Consider the following 24,662-nt stretch of genomic DNA (forward strand, 5'->3'; position numbering starts at 1 on the left):
GCATTGCACGTTATATTATTATTGCCTGTTGTTTATTATCAAAGAGCACGCCATTTATCCTAACGTGCTACATGCCTCACTGCTGTGAGGATATTTGTTTTGCACGTTATACTGGTATTGCCTGCTGTTTATTATGTAAGAGCTCGCCCTGCATCATACCATTTAACATCCCACTCTGCTGTGATGATATATGCATTGCACTTTATACTACTATTGCAGGCTGTTTATTATCTAAGATCTCGCCCTGCATTATAACTTGCAACATGCCTCTCTGCTATGAGGAGGATTATTGCACTGCACGTTATACTACTATTGCCTGCTGTTTAATATCTAAGAGCTATCCTTGCATCATAACTCGGAACATGCCTCTCTTCTGTGAGGAGGATATTTGCATTGCAGGTTATACTACTATTGCCTGCTGTTTTATTATCTAAAAGCTTGCCATACATCATAACGTGCAACATGCCTCTCTGCTGTGAGGATATTTGCATTGCACATAATACATCTATTGCCTGCTGTTTATTATCTAAGAGCTCGCCCTGCAACATAATGTGCAACACGCCTCACTATTGTGAGGAGGATTTATGCATTGCACGTTATATTACTATTGCCTGATGTATATTATTTAAGAACTCACCATGCATCATAACGTGCAACATGCCTCTCTACTGTGAGGATATTTGCATTGCACATAATACATCTATTGCCTGCTGTTTATTATCTAAGAGCTCGCCCTGCAACTTAACGTGCAATATACACCTCTGCTGTGAGGAGGATATATGCATTGCACATTATACTAATATTGCCTGCTGTTTATTATCTAAGTGCTCGCCCTGCAACTAAATGTGCAATATACATTTCTGCTGAGAAGAGGATATATGAATTCACATTATAATACGATTGCCTGCTGAATATTATCTGAGCGTTCACCCTGCATTATAACATGCAACATCTCTCTCTGCTGTGAGTAGGATATTTGCATTGCACATTATACTTCTATTGCCTGCTTTTTAATATCTAAGAGCTATCCTTGCATCATAACTCGGAACATGCCTCTTTGTGTTGAGGAGGATATTTGCATTGCACGTTGTAATACTATTGCCTGCTGTTTATTATCTAAGAACTTGGTTTGCATCATAACGTGACATCCCTCTCTGCGTGAGGAGGATATTTGCATTGCAGGCTATACTACTATTGCCTGCTGTTTATTATCTAAAAGCTCACCCTGCATCAACACATGCAACATACCTCTCTGCTGTGAAGATGATATTTGCATTGCACATTATACTACTATTGCCTGCTGTTTATTATCTAAGAGCTTGGTTTGCATCATAATGTGCAACATACCTCTCTGCTGTTAGGAGGATATTTGCATTGCACATTATAATACTATTTCATGTTGGTTATTATCTAAGAGCTTGCTATGTATCATAACGTGCTACATGCCTCTCTGCTGTGAGGATATTTGGATTGCACGTTATACTACTGTTGCATGCAGTGTATTATGTAAGAGCCTGCCCTTCAATATAACGTGCAACATGCCTCTCTGCTATGAGGAGGATATTTGAATTGCACACTATACTACTATTGCCTGCTGTTTATTATCTAAGAGCTCGCCCTGCATCATAACATGCAACATACCTCTCTGCTGTTATGAGGATATATGCATTGCACGTTATATTACTATTACGTGTTGTTTATTATCTAAGGGCTCGCAATGAATCATAACGTGCTACATGCATATCTGCTGTGAGAATATTTGGATTGCATGTTATACTACTATTGCATGCAGTTTATTATGTAAGAGCTCCCCCTGCATCATAACATGCAACATGCCTCTTTGTTGTGAGGAGGATATTTGATTTGCACGTTATAATACTTTTGCCTGCTGATTATTATGTAAGAGCTCGCCCTGCATCGTAACGTGCTACATACCTCTCTGCAGTGAGGATATTTGGATTCCACTTATACTACTATTGCCTACTGTTTATTATCTAAGAGCTCTCACTTCATTATAACGTGCAACATGCCTCTCTACTGTGAGGAGGATTTTTGCATTGCACTTTATACTAAAATTGCCTACTGTTTATTATCTAAGAGCTCGCACTGCATTATAATGTGCAACATGCCTCTCTGCTGTGAGGAGGATTTTTGCATTGCATGTTATACTACTATTGCCTTATGTATATTATCTAAGAGCCTGGCCTGCATCATAACGTGCAACATGCCTCTCTGCAATGAAGAGGATATTTGAATTGCACATTATATTACTATAGCGTGTTGTTTATTATCTAAGAGCTCGCCATGAATCATAACTTGCTACCACATACAATGTCGGGCCCATAAAGTAAACATTGTTGGGCAGATCTGGCAAAACAACTTGGAAGAACTGAACCTCTTTTTTGTAAGGTAAATATTGCCTTTCTTAACACCAGAAAGAGGAGGCATGCATACCTCAATTTCTTCTCCAAAAACATGGAGGAAACTAGGCTCTGGTCAAGTTATTCTCCATGCCAGTTGTTACACGGTGGAACACATGGTTTGAATCTGTATCATACATCGCACTCCATCTGCACGACATTGTGGAATTCTTTGAGCAGCTTAGCGAAGATAACTCTGGTGTTAAATATATCAAGGGACTCCAGAAGGAAGAGTTACAATGTCTTGAGGTCACTCTTACATTGGTGGCTCAAAACTGTTACACCTTTGTAGAGCTAATTAATTTTCTTGAAGGAACAAAGTATCCTACTGCTCATCAGTTGTGCACAAAATTGAGTAAACTGCAAACTACTCTTGATGTCTTGGCTAAGGGAATATTTCCTGAAAATGTGTAAGACATTTTGGCTGAAATGAAAACTGTCAACTCTGCAGCCCTTAAAGAGCATTTAAAGAACACAAGTAAACTCAGTCTTATAAAACTAATTGATCGTCAACTATTTCTGGGAATCAGCGCTATAATGAATCCTCAAAATGTAGGAAACATTCGTGTGGAGGAAAAAGAATTCCAGAAACATTGGGAACCTACCTTTCCTTTGCAAGGTGCAGAAGACCTCTGTAGCGACAGGCTACATAACACTCCAAAACCTGGTTTCCCAAGAGCAGAATAAACCGCATGTGAACTACATAGACATTGTGGACATACTATGTAAAATGAAAGCGGATTATCCTGAATTTGCAGCTGCTGCTTTAAAGTTAATATGGATACCTGCAACGAATGTGGACTCAGAAAGATCTTTTTCTAAGTGTTCTGTAGTTGTAAGTGACAGAAGAAGATCTCTAAAACCAGAGAATGCTGAACTGCTGACAATGGTGGCTTTTTCCTGAGCTTCATTATATTGCATTTATAGAACAAAAGTTTAACTTTAGTTTCTATTTTAATTAATTTAGACTCTCTCCTGAACTCAAGAACAGTACCTGCATAAGAATACTGAATATTTTAGTTGTTAATTTTTTATGTACTCTCAACATAATATTGTTAATGTGCATATTTTAAGTCTCTAACCACGAATTATTGAAGCATTTGATCAAGGCAGCTCTGCTTGGTGTGTACATGTTATTACATGTGTTTTAATTTTTATATGACGATAAAGACGAAATCCACAATTCTTAATGACGAAAAGTCCTTTTTCATAACACCATACAATCTTGGCTCTACTCATAGTTTATGAATTGGGAATAGGTATATACGTTTATGCTGCAGCACGTAGGTCCATCATGTTGACAACTTCGGTTCGGCGGTAGTGATGATGGGTTTTCCCGCCTGTGGGCCTCATTATACCTGGTATTTTAAAATACGACAATACACAGCAACTGTCACAGTTCATCAATTTCAGAGCTCCTGTGAATGAGGCTACAATCACTGGCCACATGAACAAACTAGTCAAAACACTGAGGAGCTTATAAAATGATATTCTGGCTGTAAAGAGTGCCCGGGACTTGTCGTATTAGAGAATACCACGACACTCCCAGCAGGCAGGAAACCCGACAAAACTCACGCCTAACACCTACTCGCGGTGTGCATTTTATAACCGAGCCCGAGGTCCACTACCGTGCTGCCAGTAGGCCTGTGCGAAACTTAGACTAAGCAAACCAATCAAAGCTTCTTTTAATATTCGATTTTACTTTGCCAGGAAATTTACTGTTCCAGTTATTTGAAGCTTCGATTGTGATGCAAAGCTTTGAGTCAGATGTCAAGCTAGGCATTTTTCGAAGCATCAAGACATGGAAAATAAGATTGTTCATGAAAAAAAAATTTTTTTTGTGTGTTGTGTATGGTTTTGCAAGTTAAAATTGGTAGTTAAAAATTTAAAATTTGGCTCTCAGGTTTGCATTTATGAATGCTGAATATTAATAGTATTAATACTATGCATGGTTAGTTTATAATTTTTAATGTATTGTGTTTAATATAGGGCTCAATTGGTTAATCACACAGTCAGTTCAAACATTACAAATAATTTTTTTTTCAATCCAGCCTTGCCAAGAACAATATTCGCAATTCAATTTGATTTCAAATTATTTAAACATTTGATTTGATATTTGCTTTGCATTAAAAAAAAACTAGTATTTGCACCGGCCTAGCTGCCAGAAGTTTTTAGTTCGCTGTGTGTTGATCAGTATTGTTGGTTTTCATTTCAGTACAGCACTTCTTGTTTCCTAGCGGGTGCAGTTCACATATTTGCGATTGCTGATCTCGCATGGTCATGGTCATGGTCATGGAAAGTCCGTAAGCACTGTGCTTGCATTGCAGCTGCTGTTCGAGCCCAGCTTCCTGCGCGTGAAGAAGATCAAGATGGCGGGCTGGACCTACATGGCGGCCGCATGTCGATGGCCAGGGTCAACGTCTCGGAGCACGTAGTGGTCGTCATGGCGCGATTCTTCGTCATGGCGCGGTTCGCCGCCATGATGATGCGTGTCCTCCAAGAGAACAACCGCGAGAGCTTCCAGAACTTCAGGCTCCGAGTGGGTCAGTGTCGTCCTTGCGCACAAATATTATTGCAGTCTCGAAAATAATGTCCGTTATGAATACAAGCAACTTCTCTTTTATAAGTCATTCTACATAAGTTTCCAGTGTAAATTTTCAGACATGAATTTGAAATGTTTGAGAAGAAAAGTTGTGATTTTATATTATTGTGGTTTTTTAATAGATTTACAATGAAAATATAATTCTTTGTATTCCGTTTGCTACACAGCATCTCAGAATGGATTTAAGTCTTCAAGATCCCAATCAAGCCACATTTCATCCACCTTTTGGACTTATTTTTCCACTATAGTAAGGTTTCTTTTGTTTTTTGGCCAAGCAATTTACAAACGTCACACTGAAAACATAACATTAAAATGATTAAATGAGATACACAAATATTTTAACTTGGTGTGCAGATATAATCATCATTAAAGGGGCTCTATTTTTAGCCTGGGTGAAAACCATAGCTAGATTTCATCCTCTGCTTGTACACAAGATCAAACTCTAAAAATCCTGAAACCACATTTACTTGGAATTGCAATAATCTGTTAAATTTCTGAAGAGTTCCAAAATCAATACCAACCAGAAGAAATCAGTACACATGTTAAGGTTGGCATTTAATTTTATTTTACCCAATACAAATTTTAAAAAAAATTCAGAATATTTAATTGAATCTTATGAATGTGTTTGTACAATGTCTGCAAAATCACTTTACATATAACCATAGGACATAACTGAAATAAAAATGTAGGCAAAAACGGGGTCAAAACATTTAATCTATAAAATACGAATCACTTTGGTTATTATATATCATGTTGATAAAACATAACTGATTCAATTAAAATTGAATGGGTACAGAGTGGCAGCGTGCAAATCACATGTACATGTGTTTTATATTGGCAGCATCGAAATGTAGTGAAAGGCGTTTAATCTTGCACATTTGGGGTCATAGCCATGACATATTAGTGATTTTGCCGGTTTTTAGAACGCCACAGCAGTTGACATGAATACCAAGTGTGAAAATGTAAACTGCTAGAAAACAACAAAAATTGCACTGAAATGAAAAAAAGATAGTGAGTGAGGTGACCTGCCAGCCAAGGTTAAACATGGTTCGTACCCTCTTGTGAAATCCAAAATTGAGGATATATTAAGGGGCCCCCCTAGTAGCATCAAAAGTTAGTGATCACAATATTTTTTGGAACCATAACAGCACATTAGTTATCGATACTACAAATCTGAAAATTTTTCACCCACGAAAAGAAACTACATAAATTGTGCGTAGAGTTCAAAATTTTTAATTTTATGCATCAAAAAATAAAATAACAAACTATCAAATGTCAAAATTGGTGTTAATTTTGTACTGTTTGGGAGATTAAAAGAGGGAATGTAAAACTGTAGGTAGAAAGGTAATTTTTTTCTGAAGAAATTTATGTATTAAAAACCTATAGTCGTCGCTTTAAATTCAGAGATGTGGGCTCCGGGCTGGCTTCGCCGAGCTGCAGCACGAGAAGGATGGAAAACTACCAATATTTTCATAAACAGCGGAAAAGACCACTCAGAGAGCGTGGTGGGAGAACCCCGGGTCTGAGGGGAGGCAGGTTGTAGGTTGTGTGTGCGTGTGTGGGGAGGCAGATAACTGCAACGAAAACAATACCCTTGTGACTAAAATAAATCCTCAATGATTGCTTTCAGTTTACCTATCCACAGTACCTTTTTCTTTTGGGGGAAACAGTTTGTAACTATACTGCTCACTACCGTCACGCGGAATTCATTGCGGCCTGCCGCGCGCATGTTTCTGACACGCACACAAACTAACACAAATCAAATGGGTTTCCATAGCATTGTGTGCACACACATTTGTACGTAATAAGAACATTAAAAATATTTCTGAGTTTGTAATAAAATATTTGATAATCCAGCCAATGTTTCACAAGTCTTTTCCTTGTGTATTTTCATTAAAATAAAGTTACAGACTTATTTTTAACATGTGCAATTATGGAAAATATTAAATTTATTACAAAAAATTATTAACCATTTGAAAATTAGCTGTAAAACGGAAACGGTTGCATGTTCAATAAAGATTATGTATACTTTCAGAGACTTATTCCTACAACTCAATTATGTAAGTAATAAAATGCAGGAAATACATTTGCTCAACAGAAAAGTATGCAATTAAAAGGTGGAAATTTTAGTAACTAAAATTGATTTATTCAAAAACCAAAATTAAATCAATATTGCCAATACATCACAAGAAATGCAAGAAATAACCTTGCAAATAATTTTAATTAGATACATTATTTTGCTTATTAATTTTTATACTTCTCCTACTTATAAAAACTTCTTGTATATTTGCTGTATGGTCCGCTACTTCCGATTAAAGGGTTTGTATAAGTTAGACACTTCCGCTGTGATGGTAAATAAAGTGAAGGTGACCATTCCTTGTCAGGTATATCCCACGGGGAGGTGACGGCGGGAGTGGTCGGCTCCCACAAGCCCCTGTACGACATCTGGGGGGACGCCGTCAACATGGCCTCGCGCATGGACTCCACTGGGGAACCAGGTTGAATACAGGTGAGCATGCTGCTGCCGAGTCCAGATACACACAACAGGATTTATTTAGTTTATCAATATTTTCATTGATGATGGCTGCAACAAGGCACATCACAAAGCTTTTTTTTTTACTTTAACCAAGTCTACAATGAGTCATTCCGTGTGAAATCACCAAGGCGCGGTTGCTTGACCATTTTATAAAATTTTAATATTTTTACAGAATAAAGTCTTATCAGTAAATAGCACAAAACTATTTTTATTTATTTTTTTCTGCCACCATTTTGAATCAGGGCTCGATTATCTTCGCTACTGCGTGCAAAAATAAGGCCTCGTAGAGGTTTTGTTAAAAGTTTATTGTTGGCCTTGACTAAAAGATAGAAGTTTCTAGTCTTTACTGATAAAAAGAGAACATTATAGGCTTACATAATATGTATAGAAATATATTAAATACATTTGGAAAACATAAGAAAAATGACTCTGAAAAATGCCAAATTTTGAACATTTTCAGCAATTTTCATGACCTTTTAAGGTGACTAGGGGTTGGAACCAAAAGACCAAATTTTCTGTGTAATAACTACGGCTAGAGTACTTTCCAGCTGTGTTGAGTTAAAGTAATGGTTTTAAGCCCTTTCTGCTTTTTTTTGGCATCAAAATTTTCAAATTTTGCTAATTTCAAGGTCAAATATCTTAAAAGGGGGACCGGATAAAAATTTTCTGTTTACAAAAAATACATCTATTAGTGATTATCAAAATGTGCAAGTTTCATTTTGTGGTTCAAACTGGTTTAAAAGTTAGAGTTATTTGAAATATGTGTTAAATTGCTATACACGTAAGTACATATAATTCAACAGTTGTTCATGTTTTCATAGTATTTTAAAAATGTCTGTCATTAAAATTAAATTACACTTTTAACATGATGTTAGTTAAAAATCTCACAATAACATTCTTAACACAGTTTGAAATTCACTTGGTACAGTTGTGATGCTAAAGTTTTATTTGTGAAAGTGGGCTTCTAGTTTCAGTGATCAGTATTTTTCTCTTCTATAATACAGTAAAACCCCTTATTTGCACTTTTCAAGGAACCCCAAGGAAAAAGTGTAAATTGCGGGAAAGTGTAAATTGTGGGAAAGCACTTTTATTGGCAGTTAATGCTAAATTTTAGCTTAAAAAAATGTATCAGCATTTACCTATTTTTAATTATTGTGTTTAAAGTACTAACAGGAATATTCAGTTCCTTGGCCAAAACCACTCGGGTACCCACATGCTTGTCAAACTTCTCAATAATTTTAATTTTATCTTCAATAGATAAAGTATTTCGTGGAACTTTATACCTATCCATCTTCAATCAAAATCTTGCCATAAATAATATTGTGAACGATAAAAAAACACGTGCTAACCAAAACGGACGTTGACTAATGTAAACAATGAAAGCCATCATAGATATGTACTGTACATAATGCAGCACTACTAAATATACGTACTGTGTATGGGCGCTTTCCGGTAGTATCGATAGCTCAGCGCTTCGGACTATGCTCTGCTACGAGAGTGCTCTATGACACCATAAATAAAACCGTTTGTGGTTCTGCTACGAAAGTTCTCTATGGCAGCAAAGATTAAAACGTTAGTAGAGGAGAGGCACCATAGAACTTGTCGATACATCAAAACGAAAGGTTACAGACAATAGGCGAACTACTTCAAACTTTTCACATCTATGACTAACGTGACGAGTATTTACATTTTTACCGTGTTTTGAAACGTACATTCCGGGTTTTTTGGTTACGTAGCGGTGTAATTTCAGGGAAAATGCAACACGAAAGTTAATGTACAATAAAACGGACCTACATAAAATGATGTTATTTGCGGGAAAACGTAAATAACGAGAACGTAAATACGAGGTTTTACTGTATTAAATGTTCTTCCTGTCATAGTTGTGAACTCTGTAGGTCAGAGGACATCAAAAACATTTTTCATCTCCACCCATGAGACTTAATCGCTTGTTAAACTGAAGCTTGTTGATGGACCACCTGGTTTGTAGAATTACCACCTTGACATAATTTTTTTTTCTTTGAAACCTCACATACTTTACCAATGTACCATCTGTTGTCATAAACACACACAATATTGACCTTCACTGATATGTCACTGACGTGAAAAACTACAGGAGTTCCATCAGTATATTCTTGATGGTTTCTGACGAATGATGCTGAAATGGTGCTGACTTGTATTATTAGTAGGTATATATAGTATGTATGGGGACACCGGAGGCAGGAGGGGGATTCGGGGATTCGAGGCGGCCATCTTGGATTACGTCACTTCCGGCGGCCATCTGGGATTTGACCTTGACCTTTGACCCCGGCGGCCATTTTGTTTTCTAGAACATTCCGCCATCTTGAAAATCTTTATTTATTATCCGATTTTAATAAAAAAAATTATATTTATAAAAAAATTAAATAATCAAAATTAAAAAAATTTAATTTAAAAAAATTTATTATTTAGAAAAATTTTAATTAAATACCCGCGCATCGAACACCCCACTCCTCTAAATTATGAATACACCATCTAGCACCCCACTCCTCTGTTACAATGACATCGTCATCGAACACCCCACTCATCCCTGTTATAATTTTTCGTTACACCGCATTCTTAAAAATAAATTTATTATCAAAATAAAAAAATATATACCATCATTGTCTGCCGGAGGCAGCCATCTTATTTAGTGGAGACCACCATCTTGATTTCATCTGATGGATGTTATCATCGGGTGTAAGTTTCTAAAGTACGTTAGTGTATGTAAGGTCGAGTTTATATCCCGTACCAGCATTATTATGACCCTTATAGACAAAAATCCACAAAAATCCGCAAAAATCCACAAAATCCAGCCATTTTGTTGTTGTAACCACCATTATTTCTTAAAGTCTTATCATTTATAGGTTTTGACTAAAATATATGTTATCAATACTATCATTGTGGATGCGATAGTTAAAGTAATGATAATAAAAAAAACATTTATTACTCCTTCTTAGCGGACCAGAAATTTTTCAGAGTCCTAACGCACAAGTAATATTTTCTTCTCATGTTTGCGTACTCGTGCTTTAAAAGCTGCATGGAAGTAGATATTTTTAATGTCTGCGTATAATTACATTCCTAAACAAGTTCATGTTTGCGTACACGTGTTTTAAAATCTACATGGAAGCAGATATTTTAATGTCTGCGTACATGTTTTCACAACGGACATATACATCAAAAAACGGAAACTATATACAACAATGTCTCAGCATTGCAGATGCGTTGGTTATACTAATAATACTTAATAACATTTTCTTCCATCAAATTCAATTAATTACTACTTAATAGTCGTCACAGGAACCAGAAATTATTCAGAGTCCTAACCCACAAGTAGATAAGTATCTCTTCTAAGTAGGAACATGTTTGCGTACACGTGTTTACAAGAGCTGCACGGAAGCAGATATTTTAAATGTTTGGGTATATATCCACCCCCCCCCCCCAAACACCCCTTAAAATTTTTAATGAAAGAGAAAAACACACGTAGCTTTAATCGTTCAAGGGAATATTATGCTACAAACAAAAATACTGATTCACATTTGTACCGTTTTAGATGTTCCCCTATCTTCACGAGAGAGACCACATCCGACCCATTACCTTTTACGTTTCAACTTAATGTCTGATCGCTATAGTGTATATGATGAAGTTACAACACTCACCTCAGCCATTACCTACTGTCGCTACGAGCAAAGTCATTCCCTACTGCCACTACGAGATGCACTTCATATCAAATGAAAATAGTATTTTTTTAAGTCGTGGCAAGAAGTCGAAGTAAACAAAATATCAAAAAAATATTTAACACTATTTAATAAAAAAATACACACTCCTTCCCACCATCTTCTCCCCCTTGTTAACACAATACCATTCAGAAGGCGTTACCGACCCCCTTCACAACACACCGCTCCGCAGTACTTTCCATACTAGCCATCAATTACTCTGTCCGCACAACTATACAAGCATCACACAGATCCAAAGTCCATAATTGAGGAATAAGTGCCTAATATCCTCCCCCCCCCCCCCCCCTGCAACAATATCCTCCACAGTCATAGTGGAGGTGTTCACAGGTACATCTGCGATTTCTTCCCTGGACTCTTCGTCTTCATCCATCGCAAGAGCTTCTTCCTGGCCACTAGGCTCCTGACAGCACGCATAGAACTTAACCTCAGCAATCTTCTCATAGCTGGCACGACACATCTTACTAGCTCTGTTGATAACTACGAATGATACATCCTAAGTTTGCAATTTTTCAACTATCCCCACCCCTCTACCCTTTCTATTACAGTCCTGCTCGTGCGTGCCAACCACACACGTCACTGACGCACGGCCTTTGATGTCAGCAGACCTACCCCCTCCCTCCTCACCCTGAACCCTCCACACCCCAAATAGCTGCTTCATTTAGACCTGTCGCCACGCGTCCCCAGCCTCCTAATACCATTTTAAGCACCTTCGACGAACATCCCGACCTCTGGTAACTAGATAAAATTTCAAACAGCACATGAATAAATACATTTTTTATTTATTTTAGACTTGCATTTATTAATCTAAAAATTTACAAAATATCAAAACATTAAAATTTGTATGGCATCAGTAGATTTTATCCAACTGATTTTCACATTTATCGAATCCTAGCCACTTCACAAACAAGGGATCATCTTTCTAATATATCAATTTTTCTACTTAATAATCGCTTGGGTACTTGGTAGGCTGAATTTCTTCCCCATAGAATCTGCCACGTATCGCCGAACTTCGTAAATCTTCCAAGTAGTAACATCTCGGATGGTAATTACGTATTTTAACAACACGGAATATTTATGTTGACCATTTATAAATACACACAAAATATTCAATTTTAGCTCTAAGTTGTATTACGTCTAGTTTATTTGCATCAAAATAAACAGTTTCCAGGAGTGAGTTATCTTTTACATTAACAGGCACCATGACAGTTTTTCTGTATTATCTGTAACATATAAATCCACATATAAGTCCCTTTTGCTGCGAACTCCCTTCACATGACTTAATTTAGAGCAGGAATAAATCACTCATCCACCCATCATTTTATCTCTGTGAACATAGTTTAATTATTTGTTCCGAACTAGGCTACAAGACTTCTTGGCTACAAAGCTACAAGCTACAAGGTTCCAATCGGCTACGAGTCTACAATACTACCAGGCTACAAGACCACGAGGCTACAAGGATACATCAAAAACACATAGGAAAAAATCTTGGTATAAAAATACCAAATTCAGCATATTTAAAGCTTACTGTAGAGCAGAAACATCCCTGAAATATGTATTTTATGCTTACTACAAGACCAAGTGGGTTTTGAACCATTACATATTCAGCCCTGGCTACAGACTTGACAACAAACATTCAATGAAACGGGTTTACATTTGGATAAAACATTTAAATCAGTAGGATACGATATCTAGGATACATTAGCTAAAATACTAAAGGAAACGATAGGATCCAGCTCGAGCCGGCTACAATGCCTCCAACCACATTTGGCTCCAAATGATTTTAGTTACAATGTAGCACGTACCCGCCACAGTTATGTCTCTACATTTTGTTAGATATTTATCACGAATTTTACATCTTTAAGTTAGAAGTTGTACTACGAGAACCCATCCTTAGCTAGAAATTAGATTACAATAAATAAAACAAACTTTTTTATCCAAAGTATAATTTTGTTTTTCACTTTTATACACATGCAGGCAAAACAAGTTATTATTGTATGTAGAATGCATTTCTTATTTCACAAAGTATAGACCATATTTGTTTGGTATTGGGTAAATTTTCTTCATTTTTGCGAGGCAAGTAGAAGTCTTAACCTATCTACCAATATGTTAGAATATTTCCATGTGGTGTAATAAATCTCTTCAGCTTCTAACATCTTACGTGAATTTTCATTACTAATACTTTTAAGACCTCTCAAGTTCTTTTTTAATACCAGCCTCAAAGTCATTAAAATTGTAATAGCCCCACTGACCATCATAAGCCTAATCTGAATAATTTAGTTTAATAAGTCGTTTCCATCATTTTGATCTCAACACTTTATCACAGTATTCGATCTTGTGAGCGTCAAGTTCTTAATCGTAGACTTAGTTCTTGTAAGCTTCAGGTGAATCATCGCAGTCTTCAATATTTTCAGCTTTAGGCTGTTCTAAAGAGCTCTCAATTTCATGGAGGCGACTAGAACTTGGTGTAAAAATGTTTAATTCCCCATGAAAATGGTACTTTGTTTGATAACTTTTAGTTCCAAATAATTAACAAGACCTGGTATAGTACTATTAGAATCATCATCTTCTCATTTCTCTTGATCATTATAGTCATCTAATATTGTGCTGCCATTTCACATCCTTGCTTTTATAGACACACCATTATTAACATTAACCAGCCTTGTTTTACAGATAGAGGGCTTGGCCAGACCTCAAGGGGGAAGAGAATCATCTTACAAACGAGTGTTTCTCGGCTGTACTTAACCTATTTTACTAATGAGTAATGGATATTTTTTATCAAGTGTCACCTGATTAAAATGCTGAAATTTCTTATTTGGTGTCAGGAATTCAAAATACAAACGGATATCTCTCAATATATTCCAAGACCAATACAAAAAATAAAACTCAATAAAAGATATATGACTCAAGAAAAACTGGAAGCACATTAAATTAAATTAATTTATTAACTCAGAACACACACATTTAAAACACTAATACTCGTATTTCAAACACAAATCAGAATATTTCAAAACAATATTCACAAAAACCGTATATTTCAAGACCAAGAACATAAGATTGAAGTGATGTTCTTTTCTCTTCTAGAGCGGCACGTGATGTTACAATCATCTGGTTTTCGTCGATGCTATAGATGTTTATGCAGGCACGAGAATTCTGTTTCTCGAACAGAGGGATCTGGCGAAGTGTATTGGGAAACTCGTTGTTAGTGAAGTTGAACCTTCCCTCCAAGTCATTGTAGCACTGATTAACATGCTCAGATGCTCACCCGCATCTAACTTGACCAGAAATGCACACTTAAAACGTATGTGCTCATCTAAGTATTTACAGATTGACCACAGCATATTTTTCTTTGATGCAGGTAGGTATTTCGATGCAGGAGCTAGCTCGAAGTGGATCAAGCTTGTTAATGTGTAGTTGTAGTCGCTTAACACCAGACAAAGACCATCCGGACCCCTTTCATAATTAGTATTCTTCTTCTTTACATATCTTAAAGATGTATTCAGTAATGACATCCTCCACTTCATGAACTGCAAAGAGTGGAACATTCGTGGTTTTGAAGGCCCTCTTGTCTTCACATGTACCCATTGGCTTTTCACAATTGCACTCAAGCACGATGTAATTCTTGTAATACTTGAGTGGACCATCCTCTTCAATTTCCTCTAGAAGTTGGCTTATTATTTTAACATTGATAGAGTCCAAGTACAGTAGAACTCTGTTATAATGAATCTGAAGGGAGTAGTTTATATGTTCACTATGGAGGGGAAACTTTATATCTGGGAAAACTTTTATATTGGCAATACATACTCAAAAGCATAATCTTTACTACACATAGGCCTAAGCCAAGAAAAGAACGAATGAAAATACTCAAAGCAACAGTTTTATGAGCAAATGCAGATATTATTTTTAATACACTACACAATGTACAAACTTTCTATTAATGGTTCTTCGACATCGGCGTATTTTCCTTTTTTCAGGCGTTAAATACTCTGTGACGTATTCGCAGCTTGAGAAAGGATTGTTCAGCTTGTTAAATATTGTACTTAATGTGGATGTTGCAATTCCCAGTTCCTTTGATATTAACACGTGCGGGGCAGTGGAGTTGGAGTCTACCTTTTTAATAATGTCCAGTTTATCTCGCACAGATAATGCCTTACGTTTTTAAACACGTTTTTCACCCTTTTTATGTACGTATTTCTTATTGAAGCACATTTGCAGCTTAATAAGACAAAATTCTTTTTACCGTCAAAAGTAAATAAACGAAAAATAACGAGTCTGGCACATTAAAGATCACTACGTATCATTTAGTATCGCAGTTGCAAAAGCTGGAACGAAAATTTCTTACATTCTATGGAAAAATTTAGTCCACAGAGTTCTATCTAGTGGTAGTCTTACGAACCTTACTCGATCAAAATGTCCGAAACGTGAACGATAAAAATGAGACGTAAAAATATTGAATTTGCTGCTATAATGTACATACGTATTTGTGTGGCGGTAATTTATGTTTAATTTTGATAACTTATTAAATGTACACGCGTTCGCCCATTCTTTAACTATGCAGGGAAAATTATTTATTTTCACCAAACTGAGCACCATTTCTGGCTACACGTAGCCTACCGAGGCCACTCGATCACGACTTGTTTATAATATGAACAGTGGACAATCGAGTAGCATATTGCAGAGAAAAACGTTAATGTGTTCCAGAATAGACGTTTTGCGAAAATACTTGTAATTATATGAAAATATTTGAGATAAATGTGCATTATGTCGACAAAATTTGTTCGTGGTACACGGGAAAACGTATCAACATTGACAAAAGTTGTGCGCTATATACAATAAATTAATACATAACCTCACAACATTTTGCCTGGACCAAGACGGAAATTCACAATAAACGGGAATTCATTATAGGCGGGTTCACTATAAACGGGTTCTACTGTATGCACATGTGTCCTTGACAGAACAGGTATTATTTTCTACCAGACAAGTCTTCAAGTTACCCCAGATTCCTACTTCTGCAATGATGATGTCGTGGATGTTGGCCAAAACCCGCCTCTGTAACCAGCTATGTTCGGCTGGTACTTGGCTTAGGTATGACTACAGGCTAGAGGTGAGTTGTTACAGCAATTTTCGGTATCTGTTCCATCCTGATACTGATACAGTAATGTACCTAGTTACAAGTATCTGATACTTTTGTATCAGAGCAGTAGCGGTCCCAGGAAGCGACAAGGTATCAGCATTCTCGTTACAGGGTACACATCCTCCGTGCCGTCATCACCAGCGTAAAAAGGTATTGGTGTCTCTGATACATTATTTATCACGCCCGGTAATTCTCTACCTCTGTTACTCTCATGCCCGCCTGATACAGCCAGTATCAATCAGTTCAACATTCACTGCAGTTCGTCCTGGCCGTGTATTAATTACCACCATGTACATTGTTGCGGGATGTCATGCTTTGTAGTTAGTATCTTTATAGTGAAATAAGGAATGGATAAGTGCAGGAAAAAGACTTCATTTGTGTGGAATTTTTTTACGGAAAATAATGAGTTTGCTAATTGTAATTTGTGTAAACAAAAACTGAGTTATAAATCATCATCGACTAATCTGAAGAAACATTTGAAACGTAAACATTGATATAGTATGCTCACTAATGTACGTATCTGTTTTTTTTTTTTTTTTAATTTTTGATAAAATCGTAATCTTTTAATGTATAAAATAAACACTAGTTACTAATTGTTTTCGAAAAAAAGTCTTAATTTTGATTGCATCTGTTATTAGTGTCAACTGAGAATTTATTTGCATTTTCATAGCTGTTAGGTGCACAAATATAAATATTATATCTTGTATTAATGTACTTTTTAATATTAAAATTTCATTAGTTTTATTATTGAACGAGACTGTGCACGCACTGCGCACTGAGCGTACTTTGATGTGGGACAATAACCAAACGACTCGTAACAATTTCACTTTGCGCCTCTCCTTCAAGGCCTTCCCCTGCGCTTCCTCCCCTACATTATTTCCCTTCTTTATCCCTTATTCGTCGTTCCTGCTCCCTCCCCTTTCACAAGCTCCGCCCAAGTGACCGTCATCTGCGATCGGGTTCTGCGCACATTGGCCGTGGTGTTGTTCCAGGCGAATTCTGAACTGATACTAAAGTACTTGATACTTTTCAAGTGTACTCGTTTGCCGTTCCTGATACAGGCGCGTATCAGTGCCAAAGTATCAGGTTGATACTTTTCGACCCATTTCTACTACAGGCATAAGCGCGGCCATTCTCTGCTTCTTAGTTGATAGTGGATCAGGACCCTTGCACACTTTGGTATGTGCTTTCAGCTTACCAGCCCTGGCAAACGTTTTAGCATAGTTCCCACACGAATACATTTTATGGCTAGGGTTGAGACCGCAAGCCGTCTTCTCATGATGTGTGACATGGCTGGAGTTTTCGAAAGTTTTGACGCAGAAGCTACACCAGATGACTGAAGTCGTGAGGGCAGCACCAGTACATGTTGTAAGATATTACCACAATTTATCACTGCGAGCAACCATCTTTCCACACAGATGACACTGCTTGAGGTCATGCTGCTGGTTGTCAGCACACTGACGTTCATAACGCTAGCAGTTATTAGCTGCCGTATAGGTAGCAGGGCAGAAACGTCATTTCTGCATGGTTGATGTCATCACAACAATCGGTAGTCTGTGCTCAATGCACGGAACACACGAAGGAAGCCCGACGTACGGAGAACTATAACAGAAGTCTTAAGAAAACAATGTAGCTACCCATTACATGAAAATGTTTGCATACATAACTTCCAACCTACAAACTACAGCTTCAACAAACCAATCCTTAAGTTAGCACTACCTTGCCCCCGAAAATAATCTAAAAATCAATAAAATGTTAAAGTACTGTAACTGACAAGTTACACAGAAACAGTCAATAAATATTCAAAGTCCTGGTAACTGGTAACTTTTACAAATTTTTAAGTACAGAGAAGCATTAAGCTGAAAATATTAAAAGCCCTATATAGTTACATTTTCACACAAAAGATTAAGTACAGTATGTCCTCTATTTACGTCGTACCGATTTACGTCGTTTCGGATTAACGTCGCTAATGTTTGAGTACTCATGTTTCAATTTAAGTTGTCGCCGATTCACAATAACTTCGTTTACAATGACCGTAAATCTTTATTTTAACAAAACACCGTATATAACTCGTTTATAATTCTTTGTTTTCTTCGGTAGTTAATTTATGCTATGTAGCGTAAGCTACACGTTCACCGCCTTATTTTATCATACATCATGAGGGACGCATCCTGCTCTTACGTACAGTATGTACTATATATCTGTTTTAATATTTCAATCAATAAAGGTAATAAAGCAGCTGGTTAAATAACCATTCTATAAAGCTGAGAAGTACTAGTTGGACTTGTTTCCCACGCTGTCGGTTGTCATTTGCTGATAAAACTGCCCGTTGTCACGTCTGTATGCCAGCGCTTCCGGCCGACCTTGGGCCGTGGCCGGCCGGTGGCATGAAACATGGCTCATTTTGCGTCGTTTCTATTTACGTCGCGGTTTTCAGGAACTTAACCCCGACGTAAACCGAGGACTTTCTGTACACAGAAGCATCTAGCTCAAAAATATTCAAAGTCCACACAACCCCCTCTCCACACAAATGTTTAAGTACAGAGAAGCATTAAACTGAAAAATATTCAAAAGCCCGCACAGCTACATTTTCACACAAAAGTTTAAGTACACAGAAGAAGCTAGCAGAAAAAAATGTAGAAAGTTCTGATAGCTAACAAAATTATTTAATAGATCATATAGATAGCTAACTACAAAAGGAAAAAAAATTAATACACAGCCTCAAATCCACTCATTTACTCGAAATCCAAAAATTTAACCCACAAACTATAACTAATCATACCACCCCTCCATATAACAAAGAACTCCCTTGCTTGAAACCAACCAAACATAAAAATTGTTACAATTTTAGCACAAAATGTAGCTCATGTGTAGGTTTTCACAACAACTCCTGAGTTTCGGTAGGTCTGTGTTGTGTGAAGGGGTATGGGGTAAAAAATTGTATAACCATGCAACAAGTATGATTATCCTCTATAGCTTGGACCAAGTACAACCACTATTGGCTTTGCCAATTAGAGATGGGGTCGCGAGGTACTTTCACAATCATGACTCATCTCTCAATAATGTCTGAGAGCCGGAGCTATCCACAACAGTCTCAAGCAATTCATGGCTTCGTGGACCCAAGAGTCCCTCAGCACACAACCATTATCTACACACACAGTTAAACTTCTACATGACAATACTTGGCATGGTAAATGTTATAGTTATGAAAGGAAACAGAAAAATTGAAATCCAATACTTTTTTGGATTCAGAACATACACATACATGTGTGAAACTAAGCATGGGACTTGAGCGAAAACATTAGTTGCTCACGAAACATTTTGTTCAAATAACTTCATACCTACAAGCCCACATTAAATCCATAATTCATAGTGATAAATTATCAAACCAACCCACAGCACCATCAAATTAATCCGCACATTAGCATATTGCAGCTACCCCCACCACCCTTTGAATTCAATCTAACATAAAAATCACTCAAATACCACCAATGTAAAAATTACAAGTCGAAAAAATATGCATGAGTTCAAGCATGGAGGTGATCTCATCCATGTCAGTATAGGCTCCTACACAAAATGAAACAATAAAATGTAACACCCCGGCCACCAAATGTTTTAGACCATCCCAAGACACATATAATATCTCTTATGCTGCCATTATTCTGAAAATCACAAGATTCTTTGTTTTTAACTCCAGCTACATAGTCATTATCCTCATCATCTTCTCAGATATCATCGACACAGCAGTCATCATGATCAACATACTCATCCAGATTACTGTCATATTTCGTCATCATAGGCATCGAAGCTTCTTCTTTGTCTTGAAATATCCTTTATAAGTGTCCATCTGTTCTCAAAGTTCGAAGGCTCTGGAGAAATGGGCAGAAACATAACCTCACTTTTCACAATAATGATACTTCCTCCGTCTTCGGTCTTCCTTAAACCTTTAACATCCTTAATTTCAAGTTCTTTGTCGAGATCAGAAGAGCTACGAACATTCATCCCAAGGAATAACATTCATCAGTGAGCATAACATTACAAGTCTTGCAATGTCTTTTTAAACTCTCTCTTAGAGCAAAATACCTGTCACACCGATCAAAAGTTAACATTTTATATAGTTGCTTTTTGACATGATCATTCTTTCTCAAAGTAAAACCCCTGTCACAATAACTACACCAGCGACCTTTTCATGACGTTAATAGCACCGATTCAGAATCCATATTAGTTTCTACGACAAGTGTCAGAAGCAACCTGAAAGTTCAAACGCGAATACTAAACTTAAATAGAACATTAAAATAAACTATCAGCGAGAGTTAATTCCGAATTTTAAATAATACATGGTTAAGTAGTTCCGCTTCTCACCAACATATTTTGCAACATCTGATTTAAAGTACTTAATTATTTATTTCTAATGAAGTAAACCTTATACAAAGTACATAATATTAGTTAAGGAAATATAAATGTTACCTACATATGACTACAAGTGTAGTCAATTCGGCAGCAAATGTAACCAATTTTCTCCATCTGTCTACAAATGTAACCCTGTAGCCTATGTATTCCGATCTTCAACCCACTTTGTTTCAGAGTATGATGGGTGTATTATTCATACTGTTTATAAAGCTATGTTATTATGTAGCATGTAGGATGTATACTTGGTGTTCGCAAGAGAAGTAAGGATTCAGTAGGTCTCAAGGGAAAGAAAATCAAATTTGTGTTGTCCTCGTAACAAGCCACCATTTCTTATATGTAACAAAATAGTGAATTTTAATCAAGTGTCATCGTTATTATCATTTGTTTAAACTAACCAAAATTCTCGGCACATAACCAGTCACATGTAGAAATAATCTGACTATGGTGTATTCACTGAAAAATGCTATGTGAGAATCAATTTTATTTCTAAATTAGGTCACATTCGTCAGTTCTAAGAGTGAATATTATGGAGGATGTATACTTAGTGTTCGCAAGAGAAGTAAGTTATCGATAGGTCTCAAGAGAAAAGCATCAAATTATTGTCAGGTAAAAAAGCAGAACACACAAAAAAAAATTCTGACATAGTAAAGTTGAAGCAAAAGTAGGAATTCATCGAAATTTCACGTGAAAAAATAGGAGCACTCAGAGAAAACCATCAGGGAAAGATGTCGTTTATAAACATCATAAATTAACAAATTTTTTAAACAAGGCCAAATTAAATCCTGCTTAAGCAAAGAGTTCTAGCACAATTCATCTTGTGAACTCTTTGCTTAAGCAACACGAGAGTTCTGGCACAAGTGAGCTTGTGAACTCTTTGTTTAAGCAACATGAGAGTTCTAGCACAAGTCAGCTTGTGAACTCTTTGCTTAAGCAACATGAGAGTTATGGCACAAGTCAGCTTGTGAACTCTTTGCTTATGCAACATGAGAGTTCTGGCACAAGTCAGCTTGTGAACTCTTTGCTTAAGCAGGATTTAATTTGGGCTTTTTTTAAAAAAATTGTTAATTTATGATGTTTATAAACGACATCTTTGCCTGATGGTTTTCTCTGAGTGCTCCTATTTTTCACGTGAAAATTCGATGAATTCCAACTTTTGCTTCAATTTTAGTGTGTCAGAATTTTTTTTTTGGGTGTTCTGCTTTTTTACCTGACAATAATTTAATGCTTTTCTCTTGAGACCTATCGAATCCTTACTTCTCTTGCGAACACTAATTATACATCCTCCATAATGTTCACTCTTAGAACTGACGAATGTGACCTTATTTAGAAATAAAATTGATTCTCACATAGCATTTTTCAGTGAATTCTGGGGTAATAACCCACCATAGTCAGATTATTTCTACATGTGACTGGTTATGTGCTGAGAATTTCGGTTAGTTTAAACAAATGATAATAACGATGACACTTGATTAAAATTCACTATTTTGTTACATATAAGAAATGGTGGCTTGTTACGAGGACAACACAAATTTGATTTTCTTTCCCTTGAGACCTATTGAATCCTTACTTCTCTTGCGAACACCAAGTATACATCCTGCATGCTACATAATAACATAGCTTTATAAACAGTATGAATAATACACCCATCATACTCTGAAACAAAGTGGGTTGAAGATCGGAATACATAGGCTACAGGGTTACATTTGTAGACAGATGGAGAAAATTGGTTACATTTGCTGCCGAATTGACTACACTTGTAGTCATATGTAGGTAACATTTATATTTCCTTAACTAATATTATGTACTTTGTATAAGGTTTACTTCATTAGAAATAAATAATTAAGTACTTTAAATCAGATGTTGCAAAATATGTTGGTGAGAAGCGGAACTACTTAACCATGTATTATTTAAAATTTGGAATTAACTCTCGCTGATAGTTTATTTTAATGTTCTATTTAAGTTTAGTATTCGTGTTTGAACTTTCAGGTTGCTTCTGACATTTGTCGTAGAAACTAATATGGATTCTGAATCGGTGCTATTAACGTCATGAAAAGGTCGCTGGTGTAGTTATTGTGACAGGGGTTTTACTTTGAGAAAGAATGATCATGTCAAAAAGCAACTATATAAAATGTTAACTTTTGATCGGTGTGACAGGTATTTTGCTCTAAGAGAGAGCTTAAAAAGACATTGCAAGACTTGTAAAGTTATGCTCACTGATGAATGTTATTCCTTGGGATGAATGTTCGTAGCTCTTCTGATCTCGACAAACAACTTGAAATTAAGGATGTTAAAGGTTTAAGGAAGACCGAAGACGGAGGAAGTATCATTATTGTGAAAAGTTAGGTTATGTTTCTGCCCATTTCTCCAGAGCCTCCGAACTTTGAGAACAGATGGACACTTATAAAGGATATTTCAAGACAAAGAAGAAGCTTCGATGCCTATGATGACGAAATATGACAGTAATCTGGATGAGTATGTTGATCATGATGATTGCTGTGTCGATGATATCTGAGAAGATGATGAGGATAATGACTATGTAGCTGGTGTTAAAAACAAAGAATCTTGTGATTTTCAGAATAATGGCAGCATAAGAGATATTATATGTGTCTTGGGATGGTCTAAAGGATTTGGTGGCCGAGGTGTTACATTTAATTGTTTCATTTTGTGTAGGAGCCTATACTGACATGGATGAGATCACCTCCATGCTTGAACTCATGCATATTTTTTCGACTTGTACTTTTTACATTCGTGGTATTTGAGTGATTTTTATGTTAGATTGATTTCAAAGGGTGGTGGGGGTAGCTGCAATATGCTAATGTGTGGATTATTGATGGTGCTGTGGGTTGGTTTGATAATTTATCACTATGAATTATGGATTTAATGTGGGCTTGTAGGTATGAAGTTATTTGCACAAAATGTTTCGTGAGCAACTAATGTTTTCGCTCAAGTTCCATGCTTAGTTTCACACATGTATGTGTATGTTCTGAATCCAAAAAAGTATTGGATTTCAATTTTTCTGTTTCCTTTCATAACTATAACATTTACCATGCCAAGTATTGTCATGTAGAAGTTTAACTGTGTGTGTAGATAATGGTTGTGTGCTGAGGGACTCTTGGGTCCACGAAGCCATGAATTGCTTGAGACTGTTGTGGATAGCTCCGGCTCTCAGACATTATTGAGAGATGAGTCATGATTGTGAAAGTACCTCGCGACCCCATCTCTAATTGGCAAAGCCAATAGTGGTTGTACTTGGTCCAAGCTATAGAGGATAATCATACTTGTTGCATGGTTATACAATTTTTTACCCCATACCCCTTCACACAACACAGACCTACCGAAACTCAGGAGTTGTTGTGAAAACCTACACATGAGCTACATTTTGTGCTAAAATTGTAACAATTTTTATGTTTGGTTGGTTTCAAGCAAGGGAGTTCTTTGTTATATGGAGGGGTGGTATGATTAGTTATAGTTTGTGGGTTAAATTTTTGGATTTCGAGTAAATGAGTGGATTTGAGGCTGTGTATTAATTTTTTTTCCTTTTGTAGTTAGCTATCTATATGATCTATTAAATAATTTTGTTAGCTATCAGAACTTTCTACATTTTTTTCTGCTAGCTTCTTCTGTGTACTTAAACTTTTGTGTGAAAATGTAGCTGTGCGGGCTTTTGAATATTTTTCAGTTTAATGCTTCTCTGTACTTAAACATTTGTGTGGAGAGGGGGTTGTGTGGACTTTGAATATTTTTGAGCTAAATGCTTCTGAGTACTTAATCTTTTGTGTGAAAATGTAACTATATAGGGCTTTGAATA

General features: G+C 36.5%; 1 protein-coding gene across 4 annotated transcripts in view; it reads left to right on the plus strand.

Annotated features, from left to right (window-relative positions):
• Positions 1–24,662, plus strand: part of LOC134540885 (adenylate cyclase type 7-like) — a 118,552-nt gene that overhangs the window by 66,737 nt on the left and 27,153 nt on the right. The window contains exons 2-3 of one of the 4 annotated variants that reach the window (XR_010076532.1): positions 4,748–4,963; positions 7,407–7,531. Coding sequence is in view for 1 of the 4 variants with exons in the window: in XM_063383913.1 (XP_063239983.1) it covers positions 4,819–4,963; positions 7,407–7,525 (264 nt within the window). In the remaining 3 variants the exon portion in view is untranslated. Of the gene's footprint in view, positions 1–4,516; positions 4,964–7,406; positions 7,532–24,662 lie in introns of those variants that run through there. The other 3 variants (XM_063383913.1, XR_010076530.1, XR_010076531.1) reach the window with 3 other exon arrangements.

The sequence above is a fragment of the Bacillus rossius genome, chromosome 17 (assembly GCF_032445375.1).
Source record: "Bacillus rossius redtenbacheri isolate Brsri chromosome 17, Brsri_v3, whole genome shotgun sequence".
Classification (NCBI taxonomy): Eukaryota; Metazoa; Arthropoda; class Insecta; order Phasmatodea; family Bacillidae; genus Bacillus; species Bacillus rossius.